Source organism: Capricornis sumatraensis, chromosome X (assembly GCF_032405125.1).
Source record: "Capricornis sumatraensis isolate serow.1 chromosome X, serow.2, whole genome shotgun sequence".
NCBI classification, from domain to species: Eukaryota; Metazoa; Chordata; class Mammalia; order Artiodactyla; family Bovidae; genus Capricornis; species Capricornis sumatraensis.
Genome location: NC_091092.1, coordinates 148665696 through 148686466, shown reverse-complemented (window position 1 = coordinate 148686466; position 20771 = coordinate 148665696). Strand labels below are relative to the sequence as shown.

Here is a 20771-nt window from a genome sequence, read left to right as displayed (position 1 = left end):
GTGGCCAAAGTAGGTAGATGTTAAAGTGAATCAGAAGGCATCACAGAATGATGTAGCACTTCGCTGTATTTGAAGAATTGCACGTAAATAACTTGAATACACACACAGACACACAATGGAATATTACTCAGTCATAAACAAGAACAAATTTTTGCGACCTCGGACAATACAGATGGACTCGGAGGGTATCACATCCAGTGACATAAAGCCCAAACACAGAAATAGCATGTCACCACCTGTATGCAGAATCTAAAATACTGAATGAATAAATATGTCAAAAAGAAACGGAGTCGCAGATAGAGAGAACCAACTCGTGATGACTGCTGGGGGAAGGGTATAGGGAAGATCAGGATGAGGGGCAGGGATTACGAGATACAAACTAGGACATTAGAGAGACAATGTGTCCGACTCTTTACCACCGCGTGGGCTATACAGTTGGTGGGATTCTCCAGGCCAGAATACTGGAGTGGGTAGCCTCTCCGTTCTCCAGGGGAACTTCCCAACCCAGGGATTGAATTCAGGTCTCCTGCACTGTGGGCGGATTCTTTACCAGCTGAGCCACCCGGGGAAGCCCATCGGAAAAGCAGCACAGAGCCGTGAAAACCGACCGTGTTCTCCGCACGCTTGGCTGTTTGCTTCCCCGAGCCTCGGTGAGAAGCAGCCGTGTCTCTCAGACCCAAAATGACATCGACAGGGACCAAGGGAGCATGGAGACTTGATCAAGACTCAAAACGTGAATGCCTGCCCCTCCCCACTTCCCGTGAAGTCACACCCCCCTGGGGGAAGGACGGGAAGAAAAAGCGGTCGTGATGAGCTGAGGCGGTCCTCTGGGGAAGCTGGATGGACAGGGCCCCCCCGCGCCGCCCCCCGCCCCCCCGCCGTTTTCCATCCAGAGGCTGGCCACGATTGAGATGCTACCACAGGACTCCACTGATCCCAGGCCAGGGGACTACTCAGGGAAGACCTCCCCGCCCTCTCCCCGCCAGATCACAACTGTTGTGACCGCCTCGCTTTACAAGGGCTTCGAGACACAGCTCCTTGGGGCTCCCCAGCTACCTCCACCCACGTCGTCCACCAGCAAATCAGCCCGACATCCCACAACCAGGGCCCAAGAACACATCCTCAGCCCCTTCACTCAAAACAAATATGTACAACCGTGATCTATGCTTCCTTTCAGCCCAGTCCTGCCATCCTCCTAGAGGCTGCTTGGGATAAAGAGAACAGTACCCTTCTGCATACAAGGGAAAAAAAAAAAAAGGACCATCTGAGAACCGTGACTTCATTGTGACTTTACTGAGCATGGACAAACACCACTTAGAGGAAGCACAGAATCAGGATTTTGACGACAAGACCTCAGCGCGAAACACACTCCGTTTCCTGGAAGCAGAGTCCTGGGCAGACCCAGATAAGACACGTCCATGACAGTTAGCGGCCGTGTCTTTACGAGAAGTTCTGGATGCCGGCAATGACGTTTTATCCGAGACATTTACGGACATGTTCCACTTTTGTGTGCGATGGAGGAAGCTCTGAAAGTGGCAGGTTTTCATGCCTGAAAAAGGGCCCATTTAAGCTCAAAATGAAATAATTTGACGTCTGATGTGGCATCCCCCGAGCCACCCTGGATTAGAGGCCACCCATAAAACACAGAAAAGGAGAAAGAGGACGGATGCTGAACTCCGAGGCTGTTTCTGGGGTAGCTTGTTTTCTTAAAAGAAAGCAGAGCGAGGGAGGGAGCAGGGAAAGATAGGAGATGGAAAAAACCTGGACGCCCTGGGGGTACACGTGGTCCGTCCTCACTGTGTAAAGGCTCAGGACAGACGTGGGCACACTGCTGTATTTAACGTGGAGAACCAGCAAGGACCTGCTGGACAGCACAGGGAACTCTGCTCAATCCTCTGTAATAACCTTACGGTTCCCAGGGGGAAGGTTGGGGGAAGGGACAGTCAGGGAGTCTGGGGTGGACATGGACACCCTGCTGTATTTAACATGGAAAACCAGCAAGGACCTGCTGTCCAGCACAGGGAATTCTGCTCAGTGTCACGTGGCCGCCTGGATGGGAGGGCAGTTTGGGGGAGAGTGGGTACTTGTGTACGTGTGGCTGAGTTCCTTTGCTGTCCACCGGAAACCGTCACAGCATTGTTAATTGGGGATTTTTGCTGTAGACTTGCTCAGTCATCTCGCTCTCTGTGACCCCAGGGACTGTAGCCCCGCCAGGCTCCTCTGTCCATGGGATTCTCCAGGCAAGAATACTGGAGTGGATTGAAATGCCCTCCTGTAGCGGATTTTCCCCCAACCCAGGGATCGAACCCAGGTCTCCTGCCTTAGCAGGCAGGTTCTTTACCACGGAGCCCCCTGGGAAGCGTCTTTGAAGCATCCGGACGGGCAAACACCACCTCGACAACACAAGAGCTAGGGAACCTGGCAAGGACCGTGAATTCGGGGAAGGGAGGGGAGGGGAAAAAAAACAAAAACAAAACAACACTCGTGGGCGGCAGAAAAGAAACCACACCCAGTATCTCTTTTTCGGCTTTTTTATAAGCGATGGCACCACGGGCTGAAGGGTGACATGTTCCATCACGCCTTGAAGACAGGGCGGGTGGCTAAAGCGTGTCTCCAGGTTCCCTGGTAATTGACAAGGTAGGCGCGCTCCTTTACGGACCGACGGGGCTAACAGCCGCGGATGGTGCCCGGGGCGCGGGTGCAGCGTGCAAGTGGTGCTCGGGGCGAGGTGGGCTTTGGGGAACACGGAAGGGGCTTTCGTCCTCAGCGGCCCCCTGATTAACATTTGTCTCTGATTCACCCCAAACCCTCCCTGGCGTGAGAACATGGGACACTGCAGGTACGGAATTAACAGAGGGGAGTCAGACCGCCCCCGCCGGCCATGCTAGCGTCGGGGGCGTTGAGACTGGTAATCCGATGGACGGACGCCGCCGGTTTTTACAAGTCATTTCTTTCCCTGTTCCTGGGATACAGTGGGGTCCCCCCCCCCAACACCGCTGCCGCCCCCTGCAGAGGAAACACTTGTTTTCACCAGGTTTGGACTTCTCAAGAGCCTCGTCTCTCTCTCCTCTGTGGACCACCCAGAGTCCGTCTCTCTCGTCTGTGGACCACCCAGAGTCCATCTCTCTCCTCTGTGGACCATCCAGAGTCCGTCTCTCTCCTCTGTGGACCACCCAGAGTCCATCTCTCTCCTCTGTGGACCATCCAGAGTCCGTCTTTGTCCTCTGGGGCATCCAGAGTCTGTCTGTCTTGTCTGGGACCACCCAGAGTCCGTCTCCCTTCTCTGGACCACCCAGAGTCCGCGTCTCCCCTCTGGGGCACGTACACACACACACACACACACAGATCCATATCCCTCTTCTGCTCGATTCCCGCATTCCCAGCAGCAGTGCGCCCACCCGCGCTGGGGTGGCGGGGGCGTCAGTCCCGACAGCCGAGCATCCAGACAGGTACCGCCCCCGGGCACACGGCTGCGCACCGCCCCCGCCCCTGCCGGCGCCCGCCAGCCCCCGGCCCGGCTACACGAAGCTGCCGTCCCGGACGCCGAAGAAGCCGGCGTGGGCCGCCTCGCCGGGCGCGAAGGCCTGCTCGTGGTCCAGGCCCCACTCGCCCTCGTCTTCGTCCTCCAGCTCGGCGTCGGCGCCACCGCGCGCGTTCTCGTACAGGAAGACCTGCTCGTCCACGTGCGCGGGGGCCAGGCGGTTGCGCTTGGCGCTCACCACGGTGGCGCGCGAGCCGAAGAGGCGCTCGGGGCTGACGCGCGTGGCCGCCACGGCCCAGTACTTCTGCAGCACCTTGGGCAGCACGGGGAACAGCGCCAGGCGGTCCGCCCACCACTTGAGCGGGTCCTCGTTGAGCCCCAGGGGCTTCTGCGACTTGAAGTTGCTCAGCTCCTCCACCACCTGGGCGTGCCACTCGTCCTGGTCCTCCACGCCCCCGGTGGGGCAGAAGATCTCGGCCAGCATGTCGTTGATGACGCTGGCCGGCGGCGGGGTGGGCGAGGGCGCCGGCTTCTTGGCCGGCGGCGGCTCCTCGGGCGGCGTGGCCGCCTTGTCCTCGGACGCGCGGTAGGCGCCCTCTTTGACCTTCTCCAGGAGGCCCTTGGCCTCCTCCAGCACGCGGTTCTCCACCTGCTGCCGCTCGAAAGTGGAGAGGAACGGCAGCCTCTTGTAGCGCGGGTCCAGGAAGGTGGCCACGTTGAGGAAGAGGTCGATCTCGGGGCTCTCCTGGTAGGCCTTGGCGAGCTCCTTGGCGATCACCTCCTTTGCCATGCTGATCTCCTTGGGGTCCGTCTCCTTGGGGTTGAGCGTCGTGTTCAGGAGCATGTGCAGCAGCGGCTTGACCATGCTGATGGTGGGGTGCTTGGAGGCCGACAGCATCTCGGCCACCTGCTTGAAGGGCTGCAGCAGCTCCACCAGGCCCTCGATGGTGGCCCACTCGGCGGCCTCCAGCATCAGGTGGTGGTTGTTGGTGTCCTCCAGCAGGACCCCGGCGATGGCAAACTGCTGCTCCTTGAGGCGCTGCAGCATGGCGAGCGTGCTGCCCCACCAGGCCACGCGGTTGCTCACCAGCATGCGGGGGGCCGCGTCCTGCTGCTGCTGCTTCTCGTGAAGCATCACCATGGCCACGGACGACTGCTGGAAGTACGCCACCAGCTTGGCGCAGCGGCCCAGCAGCGCGCCCAGCTTGGGCAGCCGGAAGGCCTGGCGGATGGCCGCGTCGAAGGTGTGGCCGAGGCACGGCATGTGCACGGGGATGTCGAGCAGCGAGCAGGCCTGGGCCAGGTCCTTGCCGCGGTCCGTGGTGGCGCCGAAGACCTTGGCGTGGACGCCCCACTCGATGAACGCTTCGTAGAGGACGCGCGTGATGGTCTCGGCCGCGTTCTCCTCGGGCACCTCGAATGTCTTGAGGCAGCGGGAGCCCACCGCCAGCCCGTGGGGGGCCGCGCGGCCCAGGAAGTGTGCCGACAGCGTCACGTACGTGCGGTTCTGGGTCTGGCTGCGCCACAGGTCGGTGGAGATGCCGCACCAGGCGGCGTCCGCCAGCTCCTTGAGCACCGCCTCACGCACGGCGCCGTAGCGCTCGGGGATGGCCTTGCCGCAGAAGAACTTGCGGCTCGGCAGCTCGTAGCGCGGCTCGGCGGCCTTCAGCAGCGCCCTGAACGTGGGCTCGTCGACGATGGAGGCCGGGTAGAGGCCCTCGCAGATGAGGCCCATGACGGCGGCGGTGAGCTCCTGCTGCTTGCGGCTCTCGTGGCCGTGCGCGCCGGCCTTGGTGGCCAGCGGCTCCGGCGCGCCGCCGGGCTGCGCGGGGTCCGGCTTCAGCTTGGAGAAGGCGCTAGCGAAGGCCTCGCGCATCTGCTCCGTGTTGCTCTTGACGAACTCGCAGAACTCGTCGGGGTGGTTCTTCTCCAGGTGGTAGGACAGGTTGGAGGTGTTGCCCGAGTAGGCGATCTGGGCCATGCAGATGCGGCAGTAAATCTTCTTCCACTGCAGGATACAGCCCTCCGCGTTCGTGTCGAAGCCAAAGTAGCGCCACACTTTGCTCTTGGCGCGCGGGTGCGCCACCAGCTTGAGGTCGCTCTGCCCGCCCTCCAGGCTCTTGCACTCCATCGCGCCGCCCCCGGCTGGGCCTCCGCTCATTCGGGACGACCTGCCGAGAAGCAGCAGAACAAAGAGCGTGAGAAGACGGCCCCGGCTCCGCCCGGCCAGCCGGTGGGGCGGGGCGGGGAGGGCGGGGGGAGCGGGGTGGCTCTGGAAACGAGGGCGCATGGAAGTGGGGACCAACCCCGAGGCCGCCGCTCCAGCTGGTGGCAAAGCGGCGAGGGCTCAATCTGAAAAGCGAGCAGCTATTCCATCCAGGTGTGTCGGAGACATGCGTTTATTGATTTTTTTTTTTTTTTTTTTTAGTGTTTCCATCCTCTTTGGACTCCTCATGACAGCTCTTTCCTCACCTGAGCTGGTGTTATTATGTCCTGTTCTGGGAAATAAACCAGCCCCGCAAACAAGCAGGTGGGTCTGTTCCCCAGGCAGACCCCACAGTTCCCAAACACCCCCTTGCCAGGCCAAGAGGACCCACGTCCCCCACTCCTAAAGACTTCTGGTCAGGACGCAAGCGTGTCAAAGGCCACCAAGAAAACTGGCCCAGATAAGAGGAGGGCGGGTGGGGCTTCTCAGGCAGGCACTGTGCGTCCCTTGTGGCTCACCTGGTCAAGAATCCGCCTGCAATGCAGGAGACCCCTGGTTGGATGCCTGGGTCGGGAAGATTCCCTAGAGAAGGGATAGGCTACCCACTGCAGTATTCTTGGGCTTCCCTGGTGGTTCAGCTAGTAAAGAATCTGCCTGCAATGCAAGAGACCCCTGGGTCGGGAAGATACCTTGGAAAAGGGATAGGCTACCCACTGAAGTATTCTTGAGCTTCCCTGGTGGCTCAGCTAGTAGAGAATCTGCCTGCAATGCAGGAGACCCCTGGGTCGGGAAGATCCCCTGGGGAAGGGATAGACTACCCACTCCAGTATTCTTGGGCTTCCCTGGTGGCTTAGATAGTAAAGAACCTGCCTGCAATGCAGGAGACCCCTGGGTTGGGAAGATCCCCTGGAAAAGGAGTAGGCTACCCACTGCAGTATTCTTGGGCTTCCCTGGTGGCTCAGCCGGTAAAGAACTTGCCTGCAATGCAGGAGAACCCCCATTGGATGCCCTAGTCGAGAAGATCCTGTAGAGAAGGGATAGGCTGCCCACTGCAGTATTCTTGAGCTTCCTTGATAGCTCAGCTGGTAAAGAACCCGCGTGCAATCCAGGAGACCCCTGGGTCGGGAAGATCCCCTGGGGAAGCAATAGGTTATCCACTCCAGTATTCTTGGGCTTCCCTGGTGGCTTAGATGGTAAAGAATCTGCCTGCAATGCAGGAGACCCCCAATTGGATGCCCCGGTCAAGATACCGTAGAGAAGGGATAGGCTACCCACTGCAGTATTCTTGGGCTTCCCTGGTGGCTCACCTGGTCAAGAATCCGCCTGCAATGCAGGAGACCCCTGGTTGGATGCCTGGGTCGGGAAGATCCCCTGGAGAAGCAATAGGTTACCCACTCCAGTATTCTTGGGCTTCCCTGGTGGCTTAGATGGTAAAGAATCCACTTGCAATGCGGGAAACCTGGGTTCGATCCCTGGGTTGGGAAGATCCCCTAGAGGGGGGCATGGCAACCCACTCCAGTATTCTAGCCTGGACAATCCCCATGGACAGAGGAGTCCAGCAGGCTGATGTCCACGGGGTCGCAAAGAGTCAGACACGACTGCGTGACGAAGCACGTACAAGCAGATGCGAGGCTGGCAGACCAGCATTCAAGTTTTTTTTTTTCAAATTTTATGTTTTTCAATGATGCCTTTCTGTCCACAATGAGGTATCACCTCACCCCCGTCACACTGGCTTTCATGAAAAAAAAAAAAAAACACACACACAAGTAACAAATGTTGGCAAGGATGTGCAGAAAAGGGGCCCCTTGCTACACTGTTGGCGGGAATGTGAACTGGTGCAGCCACTATGGAGAACAATACGGACGTCCTTTTAGAAACTAAAAACACAGCTCCCGTACGATCCTGCCGTCCCATTCCTGCGCATGATATCCAGACAAAACTGCAATTCAAAAAGATACACGTGCTTCAGTGTTCATTCCAACACTATTCAAAATAGCCAAGACATGGAAGCAACCTATGTGTCCATCAACAGAGGATTGCATAAAGAGCAGGTGGTACGTGTATACAGCGGAATATAACTCAGGCATGAAAAGGAATTAACTAATGCCACTTGCCGCAACATGGACGGACCTAGAGATCATCGTACGGAGTGGAGTTAAGAAAGTGGAAGGCAAACAGCGCTATGATTCTTAGTTATACAGGCAATCCAATAAAAAATAATTTTTTAAAAAAACTAGTGAATATGGGGACATTGCTGGTGGTTCAGTGGCTAAGACGCCAAGCTTCCAATGCAGGGGGCCTGGGTTCCATCCTTGGTCAGGGAACTGGGTCCCACATGTCACAACTGAAGACTCTGCATATTGCAACAAAGACACAAGGCAGCCAAATCTATATATATTCACACATATATGAAACCAGTGAGGATCACAAAACGGAAGCAGGCTCCCAGAGCTAGAGAACCGAGTCATTGGGAAAGACGCTGATGCTGCAGAAGACTGAGGGCAGGAGGAGAAGGGGACGACAGAGGATGGGATGGTTCGATGGCATCACCCACTCGATGGACATGAATCTGAGCAAACTCCGGGAGATGGTGAAGGACGGGGAAGCCTGGCGTGCTGCAGTCTATGAGGTCGCAAAGAGTCAGGCATTACTGAACAATGACGACGTCAACGATAACTCCACGAAAATATTAGAAAGAGGACTTTTGTACTTTGCAGGGTCTCTTTTTCCTCCCCAGGGGCATCTGGGAATGGATGCCAGACTGGGGCAGGAAGGGAATTCTCCATCCCTGGAATGTCTCAGAATGCCTACCGCCTCATGGCCACTAACACCTGGACACTGCGAAGCCAACCAGCCGTGGTGCTGTGCCCCTGGGCTCTCAGAGCTCAGATCCCCAGGCTGCCAGTGCAGGCGATGCCCACACGTTCGGCCCCGTGGAGCTGCCAGTCAGAGGGCCAGGACACCCACAAGGCAAGCTGAGTTTTCTTAAGAGGTGTCAGGGGACCTCCCTGGGCGCCGAGTGGTTGAGGCTCCACGCTCGCAGGGGGAACGTGTGAGTCGCCTGTTTTATAGAAGGCAGCTCCACCTGTTTTATGCGTAGCAGGGGGCACAGGTTGGATCCGTGCACACGGAACTAGGATCCTGCATGCGGTCCAGAAACATACAAAAAAAGACTGTATCAAGAAAACATTAAAGGTGTCTGTTACTCGCAGATATACAAAACTTACGGCTACCAAAGCAGAAGGAGGAGAGAGAGATTAGGAGTTTGGGATTAACAGACACACACGGCTGTATATAAACTAGGTAACTAACAAGGACCTACGTACTGTCTACAACAGGAAACTGTATCCGTTACAGGCTTCCCTGGTAGCTCAGCTGGAAAAAAATCCGCCTGCAGTGTGGGAGACCTCAGTTCAATCCCTGGATTGAGAAGAGCCCCTGGAGAAGGGAAAGGCTACCCACTCCAGTATTCTTGGGCTTCCCTGGTGGCTCAGCTGGTAAAGAATCTGCCTGCAATGTGGGAGACCTCAGTTCAACCCCTGGATTGAGAAGATTCCCTGGAGAAGGAAAAGGTTACCCACTCCAGCATTCTTGCCTGGAGAATCCCATGGGCTGTATAAGTCCATGGGGTGGCAAAGAGTCAGACACGACTGAGCAACTCTCACTTTCCGACTAAACATAAACTAGATGACTGACAGGGACCTAGTTACCGTATACAACAGGAAAGTATATTCATTTTACGATTATATATCCAGATAACTATATAATACACTACTATCATCTTGCTGTAACGGGAAAGAATATGAATATATGTGTGTGCCCAACTGAATCACTTTGCTGTGTGCATGAAACTAACACAGCCCTGTAGATCAAATAAACAGCAATTTGTTAAAAAAAAAAAAATTCTTTAATGAAAACAAATTTTAAAAGGTGTCTGTAAAATCTGCAAGCTTCCAGTCTCCTGTTGTTGTCTGGTCTCTCATTTGTGTCCGACTCTCTGTGACCACATGGATCGCAGCACGCCAGGCTTCCCTGTCCTTGACCATCTCCTGGCCTTTGTTCAAGCTACTATACAGCACTCACAGTTAAGTCATAAACTGCAGCCACCAGGCATTTTCTGAGTGTTGGCTCAAATGTTCAAAACTCAGTAACGAGGGCTGAAAAAGCACCCTCCGTTGAAAATTCAGAAGAGGCTTTGTCCTCAGGAGAGTCCTCAGAAGAGGACATTACATGGAAATAAGTTATCTGCAGACATGATGGAGTGAAGGTCTGAGATGAGGTTCCTCCTGGATGGGGGTGGCCTTAAACCCAAGGACAAGGTCCTTATAAGACACAGAAGAGGAGAGACACGGACGCAGAGGAGAAGCCACGTGGAGACAGAGGCGGAGACGGGAGGGAGGCGGCCACCAGCCCAGGAATGGACACCTGGGGCTCCCAGAAGCTTGAAGAGGTGGGGAGGACCCTCCCCTGGAGCCTCAGGACAGAGCTCAGCCCTGGGACCCCGTGAGCTCAGACGTCTGGTCCCCAGGGCTGGGGGAGGACGGATGCTTCTGGTTTGAAGTCACTGGTCTCTGATTCTTGGTCCCGGGGACCCCACGCACTGTCCCAGCAGAAAGCAAGCTTGAATCTGATGCTAGGAGTGGGGCGTGCCTGGGCCTGGGAAAGGCGGTCCCCTAGAGCGAGGGGATCCTTGCAGCAGGCACCACAGCCGGGCTCTGGAATGGAGCTCTTCCGTCCTACATGGGCAATGTGATTCACTCTCATTAGACTTTCTTACTACGTGTTCGTCGTGATGCCAACCACGATGATTGGTGCTGTCGGGCTGAAGGGGGCCTGAGGTCCGTGGTCCTGCAGGAAGCATCGTGATGAAGCAACGGCCTAAGGAGGCACCGCCCGTGGGGATCTCCCCCTTGCAGTTTCACGACCACTGGGCAAATGATGGCAGGATTCCCCGAGGCCCCCTAAGAAGAAGGGGACACAGGCAGTTTCTTTGTTTGTTTTTCCACTCTGCTTTTACGTGGCCTTTCTCTGAGGTCCAGCAGGCTGAGCATCTCTTCAAGTTTATCTGTTGGCCACCTGTCTGTCTTCTTGGGAGAAATGTCAGCTCAAAATGTCCACTGAGGTCCTCTGGGTATTTTTAATTGGGTTGCATGCTAAGTCGCTTCCGTCATGTCCGACTCTCTGCGACCCCACGGACTGTAGCCCGCCAGGCTCCTGTGTCTGTGGGATTCTCTAGGCAAGAATACTGGGGTGGGCTGCCATGTCCTTCTCCAGGGGACTTCCCTGAGCCAGGAATCGAACCTGCATCCTTACGTTTCCTGCACTGCCAGGCGAGTTCTTTACCACTGAGTCACCTTGAACGCCCACATAACTGGGTGATTTGGGGGGCTTTTTTATGTTTGAGTGCATGAGCTGTTTATGTTATTTTGGATAAAAACCGCTTATGAAGTCATGCATACGTGCTCAATTGCTAAGTCATGTCCGATTGTTTGCAACCCCACAGACCGTAGCCTGCCAGGCTCCTCTGTCCATGGGGATTCTCCAGGCAAGAACACTGGAGTGGGTTGCCATTTCCTCCTCCAGGCGACTCTTCCCGACCCAGGGATCCAATCCAGGTCTCCCGTATCTCCTGCACTGCAGGCAGATTCTTTACCCCCGAGCCACCTGGGAAGGCCATTATCAGTCACATTATTTGTAAAGACTTTCTCCCTTCCCACTGGCTGTCCTTCTGTTTTGTCCAAGGTTCCATTTTCTGTGCAGAAAGCTTTTACGTTTAATTTGGTTCCATTTGGTTATTTCTGCTTTTATTTCCCTTGCCGCAAGACACACGACCAAAAAGGTACGGCTAAGAATTAAGTCAAATTACTCTCTTCCTGCGTTTTCTCCTACGAGTCTTATAGTTTCCAGAGTCTTACGTTTAGGTCTTTAATCCGTTTTGAGTCTTGGGGGTTTTGTTTTTATTTTTTTTATTTTCTGGCTGCCCTGGGTCTTCACTGCTGCGTGAAAGCTTTTTCTAGTCCTGGTGAGTGGCAGCTGCTGTTCAGCTGCGGCACGTGGGCTTACAAGCTACACGGCGTGATCCCCAGAGCAGGGATCAAGCTGGTGTCCCCCACGTGGCAAGGCAGATTCGTGACCACGGGCCCCTCAGCGAAGCCCCTAGAGTTCATTTCTGCACATGGCGTTTGCACGTATCCCGCCTCCTTTCTTTTCTCTGTAGCTGTCCAGTCGCGTGTGATGGGTTAGAGTGTACACACTGACCACACCGGGGCCACAGCGAGACTTGCACGGTCCACGGCCGCGTTCAGAGTCAGGAATGAAGGTTCTGTCCAAGCAGCCTCCACGCCGAGCACCTCTCACAGGGTAACCCTAGCATCTCTGGGCGGGGGGAAACCATCGCCATGATGCTACCCGGGGCCTGGGGAGCTCTTGCCTTTGCTCACAGCAGTGGCACCAACCAGATCGTCCACAAAGACAACGACCGTGTCCCAAGACGAAGGATGAAGTCAGCGAGTGGAGGGCCAGCATCACTCCGCTCCACGGGGACTTCCAGAATTCAGCAAGAACCGAAAGCAGCAACTGCGCTCCCTGATTTGGTATTTGTTTTGGGAGAATATAGCTGTTTTTTTTGTTGGGTGGGAAAAAAAAAATTACTGGGAATAACATATAAGCAGCTTGTTGTTTTTTGTTGGGTTGAAAAAAATGTTACTAGGGATCACATGTAAGTGACTTCTTATTTTTTGCTGGGAAAAAAAAAAAAGTGTTACTGGGAATAACATGTAAGCGGTTTGTTATTTTTCGACGGGTAAAAGGAAGAGAAATTAAAAGTGTTGGGCTCCCCAGGTGGCTCAGTGGTAACGAACCCACCTGCTAATATGCAGGAGACTTGGGTTCGATCCCTGGGTCAGGAAGATCCCCTGGAGGAGGAAACGGCAGCCCACTCCAGGGTTCTTGCCTGGAGAATCCCATGGACAGAGCAGCCTGGTGGGCTACAGTCCACCGGCTCACAAAGACTTGGTTATGACTCAGCAACAGCAACAAAGCAATGTCACTGGGAATAACAGGTAAGTGTCTTGTTAACGTGATCTGAAATACACGTTGTAGTTTTCCGTGTTGACCATTTAAACCTTTTTTTTCACTTACCACATATGAATCTCGGCTCCTCGTGCTTTTGCAAGATGGAATCTATAATATGCTAGAATAATAAAGGAGTTCTCAGGGCTGGCAATGTTACGTTAGCTGTGGAGTAGCTCTGTGTTTCTCCTACATTTCAAAAAAAAAAAAGAAAATGCAACTGTGGCCCCTCCCTGGGAGAAAACTGTATTTCCCGATAAAAGATAAAAAAAAAACATAACCACAATACTGTGACCACAGCTAAGCAACTGTGACAAGAATTTCTCAACATCATCAAAAAAAAAATATTTAAGTTTTAACTGTATTAACGTGTAACTGAATAGGATCCATATAGACAAGCAAAAGCCAGCTACAACCAAAGCTCTTGGGGGAGGGGGGAGTCCTCATTTCTTTTTAAGGCTAAAAAAGAGGCAAAGATCAACCAAATTATGGTTTTGCCTTCCTGGAGCTCCCAACTATTTATATGTACCCAAAACCAACCAGATGTTACTTCCTCTTGACAGACTTTTTAAAAAATCCTACAGTTTGAAAAGTAGAATCCGCCCTTAAATGGCTTCCTAAATGGGCCAGCTGACCTCTGTTCTTGAGCTGGACAGTCAGTCCGTCAGCAGAAGTCCATTTGGCAGACCAAAGTCCATTTTGCAGATCAGAAGGCCTGACTCCTATTTGCAACAGAACTTTTTTTTTTTTCCCATGGTTATTGTTCATCATGGATTTTTTTGCATCAAGTCTTTTTTGAAAAAAAAAAATTGGGGGGGAGGGGGGCGCCATGCCTGAGGCACGGAAGAGCTGAGTTCCGCAAACGCAGATGGAAGCTGCGCCCCCTGCCGTGGAAGCAAGGAGCGTTAAGCGTGCGACCTCCAAGGGAGTCCCTGAAACAGGATTCTCATGGGAAAATCTGTGTGGCACCCTTATTTTCTTGGGCTCCAAAACACCACAAATGGTGACTGCAGCCATGAAATTAAGAGGCTCTTGCTCCTTGGAAGAAAAGCTATGACCAACCTAGACTGCGTATAGAAAAGCAGAGACATCACTTTGCTGACAAAGGTCCGTCTAGTCAAAGCAATGGTTTGACTAAAGAATGGATGCTTTTGACCTGTGGTGTTGGAGAGGGCTCTTGAGAGCCCCTTGGACTGCAAGGAGGTCCAACCAGTCCATCCTAAATAAAGGAAATCAGTCCTGAATACTCATTGGAAGGAATGATGCTAAAGCTGAAACTCCAGTACTTTGGCCACCTCATGCAAAGGGTTGACTCATTGGAAAAGACTCTGATGCTGAGAGGGATTGGAGGCAGGAGGAGAAGGGGACGACCGAGGATGAGATGGCTGGATGGCATCACCGACTCGATGGACAAGAGTTTGAGTGAACTCCGGGAGTTGGTGATGGACAGGGCGGCCTGGCATGCTGCAGTCCATGGGACTGCAGACTCGGACACGACTGAGCGACTGAACAACAAGTTGTAACAGACAGTCACCACAGAGAATGTGGAAGTCAGACTCTATTAGAGGAATTCTTCATTTGCCCACATGCGTCTCTAGACACGCATAGACCTCCAGCCGCCATGAGTTTCTCACGCTCTCGTCTGTAGTAGTACATTTTAAGGAAAGGTCCCCTTCAGGACTCAGCTCCTTTTTCACGCCTCGTCTTCCACCTTGTCACAGAACCCACGGGCGCTCACGCCGCACGCCTGCCCCAGCAGATAAAACGTGCAGGGCCATCCACAATTCCAAAGGGGGGATCATCCACGTGGGAGAGAAGTCTCCATCTTATCACAGTCACGCCGGCAGAAGTTATTCAAGTGCAATGAATACGTGCTCCCAGTTTCCCCCCACGAAAAAGATAAGAAACAGCTCACCTCCAGAAAACTCCACATTTGCCCAAGCAAGCCGCCATCGAGGGGCTGAGATGACCCACAGACAGATTCACCAGGCATTCAACACCTGACGTGCAATCATTGGCAACCAGCAGAAGCAAGGAAGTTTTAAAGCTGAAGTGTGAGCTGACTTTTCCGGGTGGGGGATCAGAGACCAGAGCAGGGACCGAGGCACACGGACAGAGAGTGGGCTCGTGGGCACACAGTGGGGGAAGGAGATGGTGGGACGAACCGAGAGAGTGGCGTTGACATATATACACACACGACCGCACGTGAAACACACGGCGAGTGGAAAGCTGCTCTGCAGCACCGGCAGCTCAGCTCACGGCTCTGTGATGCCCCGGCGGGTGACTGGGGGTGGCAAGCAGGCTCAAGAGGGAGGGGATGTATGTAAACCTACAACTGATTCAAGCCGGCTTAAAACTCAACACTCAGAAACACTAAGATCATGGCATCCGGTCCCATCACTTCTTGGCAAATAGATGGGGAAACAGTGGAAACAGTGGCTGACTTTATTTTTCTGGGCTCCAACATCACTGCAGATGGTGATTGCAGCCATGAAATTAAAAGACGCTTACTCCTTGGAAGAGAAGTTATGACCAACCTAGACAGTGTATTAAAAAGCAGAGACATTACGTGGCCAACAAAGGTCCATCTAGTCAAAGCTATGGTTTTTCCAGTCGTCACGTATGGATGTGAGAGTTGGACTGTAAAGGTGACCGCCAAAGAATGGATGCTTTTGACCTGTGGTGTTGGAGAAGACTCTTGAGGGCCCCGTGGACTGCAAGGAGATCCAACCAGTCCATCCTAAAGGAGATCAATCCTGAATGTCCACTGGAAAGGCTGATGCCAAAGCTGAAACTCCAATCCTCTGGCCACCTGATGTGAAGAACTGACTCACTGGAAAAGACCCTGATGCTGGGAAAGATTGAGGGCAGGAGGAGAAGGGGACAACAGAGGATGAGATGGTTGGATGGCATCACCAACTCGATGGACATGAGTTGGTAAACTCCAGGAGTTGGTGATGGACAGGGAGGCCTGCATGCTGCAGTCCATGGGGTCGCAAAGAGTTGGACACGACTGAACTACTGAACTGAACTATAGCCGATTCACATTGTTTTCTAGTAAAAACCAACACAAAACTCTAAAGCAATTATCATTCAATTAACAATTTAAAAAAAAAAAAAAAGACCTTTCACAACCAAATGCACTTCAGCAATCATTGCTGTGGTTTGTCATTATCACTTTAAAATATATAAATAAAAAAGTATTTCTGTCACTGAGACCATGCTTGCTCTGCTCTCCACACCACAGGCCATTGAATCCGAGAGAGCAACTCTTGAGGCAAGAGAGAGACTTTAATCAGGGAGCCTGCAGATGAAGAAGATGGCAGGCTAGCACCTCAAAGTGAGCATCTTACTGGGCTCTGGATGCCAGGTTCTCATATAGATCCGAGAGAAAGAAGCCATGTGGAACTGAAGTCAAAAGGCTGCACTGAGAGGCAGAGACAGTGTGGAAGTCACGTGAAAGGGTCTTCAGTCTTGCAAAACATCTCCCATGAAGAAATGTCCATGCTTCCTACGGGGTGTGTTAATCTCATCTATTCACAGGTGGGCAGGGACAAACTCTCTCTTCAGAGCAAAATAAATGCACATTAAGTGAAAGTCGCTCATTCATTTAGGAATCTTTGCGACCCCATGGACTGTACCGTCCATGGAATTCTCCAGGCCAGAATACTGGGGTGGGTAGCCTTTCCCTTCTGCAGCAGATCTTCCCAACCCAGGGATGGAACCCAGGTCTCCAGCTCTGCAGGCGGATTCTTTATCAGCTGAGCCACCAGGGAAGCCCCCCAAAGGCACTTTATTTGACAGTCAAACAGAGAGGCAGGGTCCTGCGGGCAAGCCACTGAGTACGATTATAATAATAAAGGGGCTCCCCTGGTGGCTCAGACAGCAAAGAATCTGCCTAGAATGCAGGAGACCTGGGTTCGATCCCTGGGTCAAGAAGATCCCCTGGAGAAGGGAATGGCAACCCACTCCAGTATTCTTGCCTGGAAAATCCCATGGGCAGAGGTGCCTGGTGGGCTACAGTCCATGAGGTCGTAAAGAGTCAGACAGGACTGAGCGACTTTCTTTTTTTTCTTTTTTTTTTCTTTATAATAATAAAAACCAAGTCAAAGAAAATAGCTTCCAACATGGAGTCAGAATTGGTGACTTCCTCCCTGTAATATTTCCACATTAATTATTGTATACTGTGTGCACATTTATATAGGTCATACATACTGTTAAAAAAGAAAACATCTGATGTTTAAAGGCAAAAAAACCAGGACTCCCCTGGTGGTCCAATGGTTAAGACTTGGCCGCTTCAATATCGGGTTCAATCCTGGGTGGGGTTGCTAAAATCCCTTATGACTCAGGGACCAAAACACCAGAGAAACATAAAAACAGAAGCAACGCTGTAACGAATTCAATAAAGACTTTAGAAATGAAACAAAACAAAACAAAATCCCAGCTAGTCTGCATCTGAACTGGGCCTCTGGGTTACAGTTTATTTAGCTGCATACCTGGGCAAAGTTCAGTGTCTGGCCCGCCAGGATCCTCTGTCTGTGGGACTGTCCAGGCAAGAATACTGGAGTGGGCGGCCATTCCCTTCTCCACGGAATCTTCCCCACCGGGATCGAACCCTGGTCTCCTGCCTTGCAGGCTGACTGTTTGCTGTCTGAGCCACCAGGGAAGCCCGCAACCTCCCCTGGGTGCTCTGCAACGTAGGGGCAGTTTGGGGCACACATGGGACTGCTCTTCACAGTCCTTCACTGTTTACAAGTCAGCCCAGATGCCAAAGCTGTACTCTGCCTTCCTCTGCAGTCTCTTCCAGTCATGCTCCGTGTGCTTTTTTAAAACAGCACCAAAATGCAGTTTATCAGAAAACTAGACGCTTAGCTCAACATAAACCTGGGAGATGTATCTCCCCGGGTGAAGACCCAGGGAGGGTAGGAAAAAAAGTGCTCAGAGCTGCAGGTGTGCAAGGCCTGGGCCCTGCTGGGCCTTCCTGCAGGTGGAGGCACGGGAAGGCATTTGCACCAGCATAGTAACAACCTTTCTGTTTTTCCACCCCAATCTCCCGGAGGTGGTCAGGGGCGTTACCCACAGGCTGCCCGGGGAGGGGGTGGGGGTGGGGGTTGGGGGGCGGGGGGCTATGCCAACACCCTTGAAAACCCAGTTGGGACTTAAGAATCTCTCTCTCCTCTTACCCCAGACGATAAAGAGAGTCGTTACAAGGTAACGGGACACCGCGCTTCCCAGAGAATACTTGGTTTCCAAAAGTAGCTGTTTTTCTCCTAAAAAAATTGACATGTCATTTACGGCTCACAGACCCTAGAATTATTTTGATATCCTCCAAGTCAAGAACAGACAGAAACACCGGTTTCTTCGATCGAAGTCCTGAGAACACCGAGGTGACCAGACAGACAGAGACACCCCCGCCCCAGATTGGTGGGGAAGGGAGGTGGGGGGGGTCCCTAATATGCGTGAAGACGCGAATGGGTCCCCGCACCGCCAAGTTTGGGCCCCGAGGCGCCGCGCAGGTGGTGCAGGCCAGAGAAACCGGCGGCCACTAAACTGAAGCTCCCCTCTCCAGGGCTCCTAGAACCCCTAGAAGCCGCCTCCAGCCCCTTGGCGCGCCCCCCCCACACACACACACCGCCCCAGCCCCCCAGTCCCCCAGTCCCTGCAAACCCGGGCAGGCCCCGTCCTACTGGAGCCTGCGCGGGGCCGGGATCTCGGGCGCCCCCCGCCTCCCTCCGGGATGCGGGTCTGCAGAGCGCAGGGACCCCGGGGTGGGGGGGCTCCCGCCGTGGTTGGGGCGCGCACGGATCCCCTGGAGAGACCCCGGCCCCCGGGGCGCTGGGGAGGGCGCGCCTTCCCCCAAGCCAACCCCCCAGGCCGCCCGGCCCGGCTTCCGGGAGCGCCCGACGCGCCCGCCTCCCCGCGCCCCTTCCCAGCTCCGCCCCGAACCTGGGGGTCCTCTCCACGGGCGGAGGGCGCGCCCCGGGCCCGGCGACGCGGGCCCCAGCCGGCCCCCTGCCGCAGCCCCGCCCGCCCCGCGCGGCCCCGGCCCCTCGCCGCCGCCCCGCGCCGCTCCCCGGCCGCTGACCTGGCTCCACGAAGCCCCGCACGCAGCGACGCAGCAGCTGCGCCACGATCAGCGCCGCGCCCACCGCGTACACCCGCAGGGCCGCCCGCGCCGCGGACAAAGGCGACATGGCTGCCCCGCCGCCGCCGCCGCCGCCGCTTCCGCGCCGCCGGCCGGACTCGGAGCCCCGGGCCGGACGGCGGAAACGCGCCCGCGCCGGCCCGCCCCGCGCCGCGCCCACGCCCCGCCCCGCGCGCGCGCCCCCGACGCCCGCGCGCGCCCGACTTCCCGCGCGCGCCCCGACTCCCGCCCCAGCGCGCCCCCGCCCCCTGCGCGCGCCCTGACTCCCGCCCCGCGCGCGCCCCGACTCCCGCCCCGAGCGCGCCCCTGACTCACCGGAGCGCGTGTCCCCGACTCCCCCAGCGCGCCCCCGACCCCTGCACGCCCCCCGACTCCAGCCCCACGCGCGCCCCCGACTCCTACCCCCCGAGCGCGCCCCCGCCCCTGCACGCGCCCTGACTCCCGCGCGCGCCCCCGACTCCCGCCCCGCGCGCGTCCCCAACTCCCCCGCGCGCCCCAGCCCCTCCTGTGCGCGCCCCCGACTCCCATCCCCCTGCCGAGTGCGCCCGCGCCCCAGCCTCGCCTGTGCGCGCCCCCGACTCCCGCCCCACGCGCGCGCGCCCCCAGCCCCTCCGGGACCCCTGTCCGACCCCTGGGGACGAGCATCCCCACCCTGAACGGGGACCTCGGAACTACCCCCGGTGGATCATAGACCCCAGGGACCCCTGACCAGACCCCAGGATCCCCCCGCAGATCAGAGACCCCAGGGACCCCCACCCGGACCCCAGGACCACCACAGCCCCCAGGATCATGGACCCCAGGACCCCCTCCCAGACCCGGGAGACACCCCCCGCAGATCAGAGACCCCAGGGACCCCCACCCGGACCCCAGGACCACCACAGCCCCCAGGATCATGGACCCCAGGACCCCCTCCCAGACCCGGGAGACACCCCCCGCTCCTGGATCATAGACCCCAGGGACCCCCACCCGGACCCCAGGACCACCACAGCCCCCAGGATCATGGACCCCAGGGACCCCCTCCCAGACCCGGGAGACACCCCCCGCTCCTGGATCATAGACCCCAGGGACCCCCACCCGGACCCCAGGACCACCACACCCCCCAGGATCATGGACCCCAGGACCCCTTCCCAGACCCGGGAGACACCCCCGCTCCTGGATCATAGACCCCAGGGACCCCCCACCCGGACCCTCCAATCATGGACCCCAAGGACCCCAGCTCAGGCCAGAGACCCCCTCATACATGTCCACTGTCTGGACCACAGTCCCCAGGGACACACACACACACACACACACACACACACACACACACACACACACACACACACACACACACACACACACGTCCCCTGTCTGGACCACAGTCCCCAAGGACGCGCCCCTGAGGTCCCAAAGCCCTTTCACCCCTGGGACCACACTGAGACCCCCAGGACTCCTTCTGACTGCACGACCTGCCACCCAGACGTGGACCCAACCCCGACCTTGGACTCCTGCCCTAGGGCCCCTCTCCCGGCTCGCAGACCCTGAGAGCTTAACCTGGCCCGCAAACCATCCATTCTGACCACAAACTCCTGATACACTAACCGTAACCGCCCCCCCCCCACCGCCCACCCTCCAGCCTAGAGCACTGAACCTCCCACAGACTGGAGGATCCTGCCTGGATGGTGGGACCCCCTCCCAGTCCACCCAGACTGGACGTGGACTCCCAGCTGGGACTCTCCAGGAGCCAGAGCACCCAGCCAGATCACAGCTGAGACTGCCATCTCTACAACTCCCCCTAACCCAGACCCCAAGGAGACCGCACATAGACCCCTACCCAGAACGTTGCAGAAACCCCAACCTGGCAGCCCCAGAGGCTGAGATGGTTGGAT

At 55.7% G+C, this 20771-nt stretch overlaps 2 protein-coding genes and 1 non-coding gene across 3 annotated transcripts in view; 1 reads left to right on the top strand and 2 right to left on the bottom strand.

The window, feature by feature from the left end:
* Nucleotides 1–18966, bottom strand: part of DHRSX (dehydrogenase/reductase X-linked) — a 143781-nt gene extending 124815 nt beyond the window's left edge. Inside the window, exon 1 of the mRNA XM_068962083.1 lies at nt 18844–18966. Within this exon, the coding sequence (XP_068818184.1) occupies nt 18844–18952 (109 nt within the window). The 5' untranslated portion in view covers nt 18953–18966. The remainder of the gene's footprint in view (nt 1–18843) is intronic.
* ZBED1 (zinc finger BED-type containing 1) lies at nt 1300–18950 on the bottom strand. The gene is made up of 2 exons (XM_068962082.1): nt 18844–18950; nt 1300–5652 (listed from the first exon to the last, which is right to left on the bottom strand). The coding sequence occupies exon 2, from the start codon at nt 5640–5642 to the stop codon at nt 3519–3521; it is 2124 nt and encodes a 707-aa protein (XP_068818183.1). The 5' UTR covers nt 5643–5652; nt 18844–18950; the 3' UTR covers nt 1300–3518.
* LOC138072105 (small nucleolar RNA U109) lies at nt 12827–12955 on the top strand. Its single transcript, XR_011144253.1, has one exon. It is a non-coding gene; the product is annotated as a small nucleolar RNA U109 (small nucleolar RNA).
* Nucleotides 18967–20771: the final 1805 nt, after the last annotated feature.

What these genes read in the sequence shown, in the direction of transcription:
- ZBED1 (XM_068962082.1), bottom strand. Translation starts at nt 5,642, where the DNA reads ATGAGCGGAGGCCCAGCCGGGGGCGGCGCGATGGAGTGCAAGAGCCTG.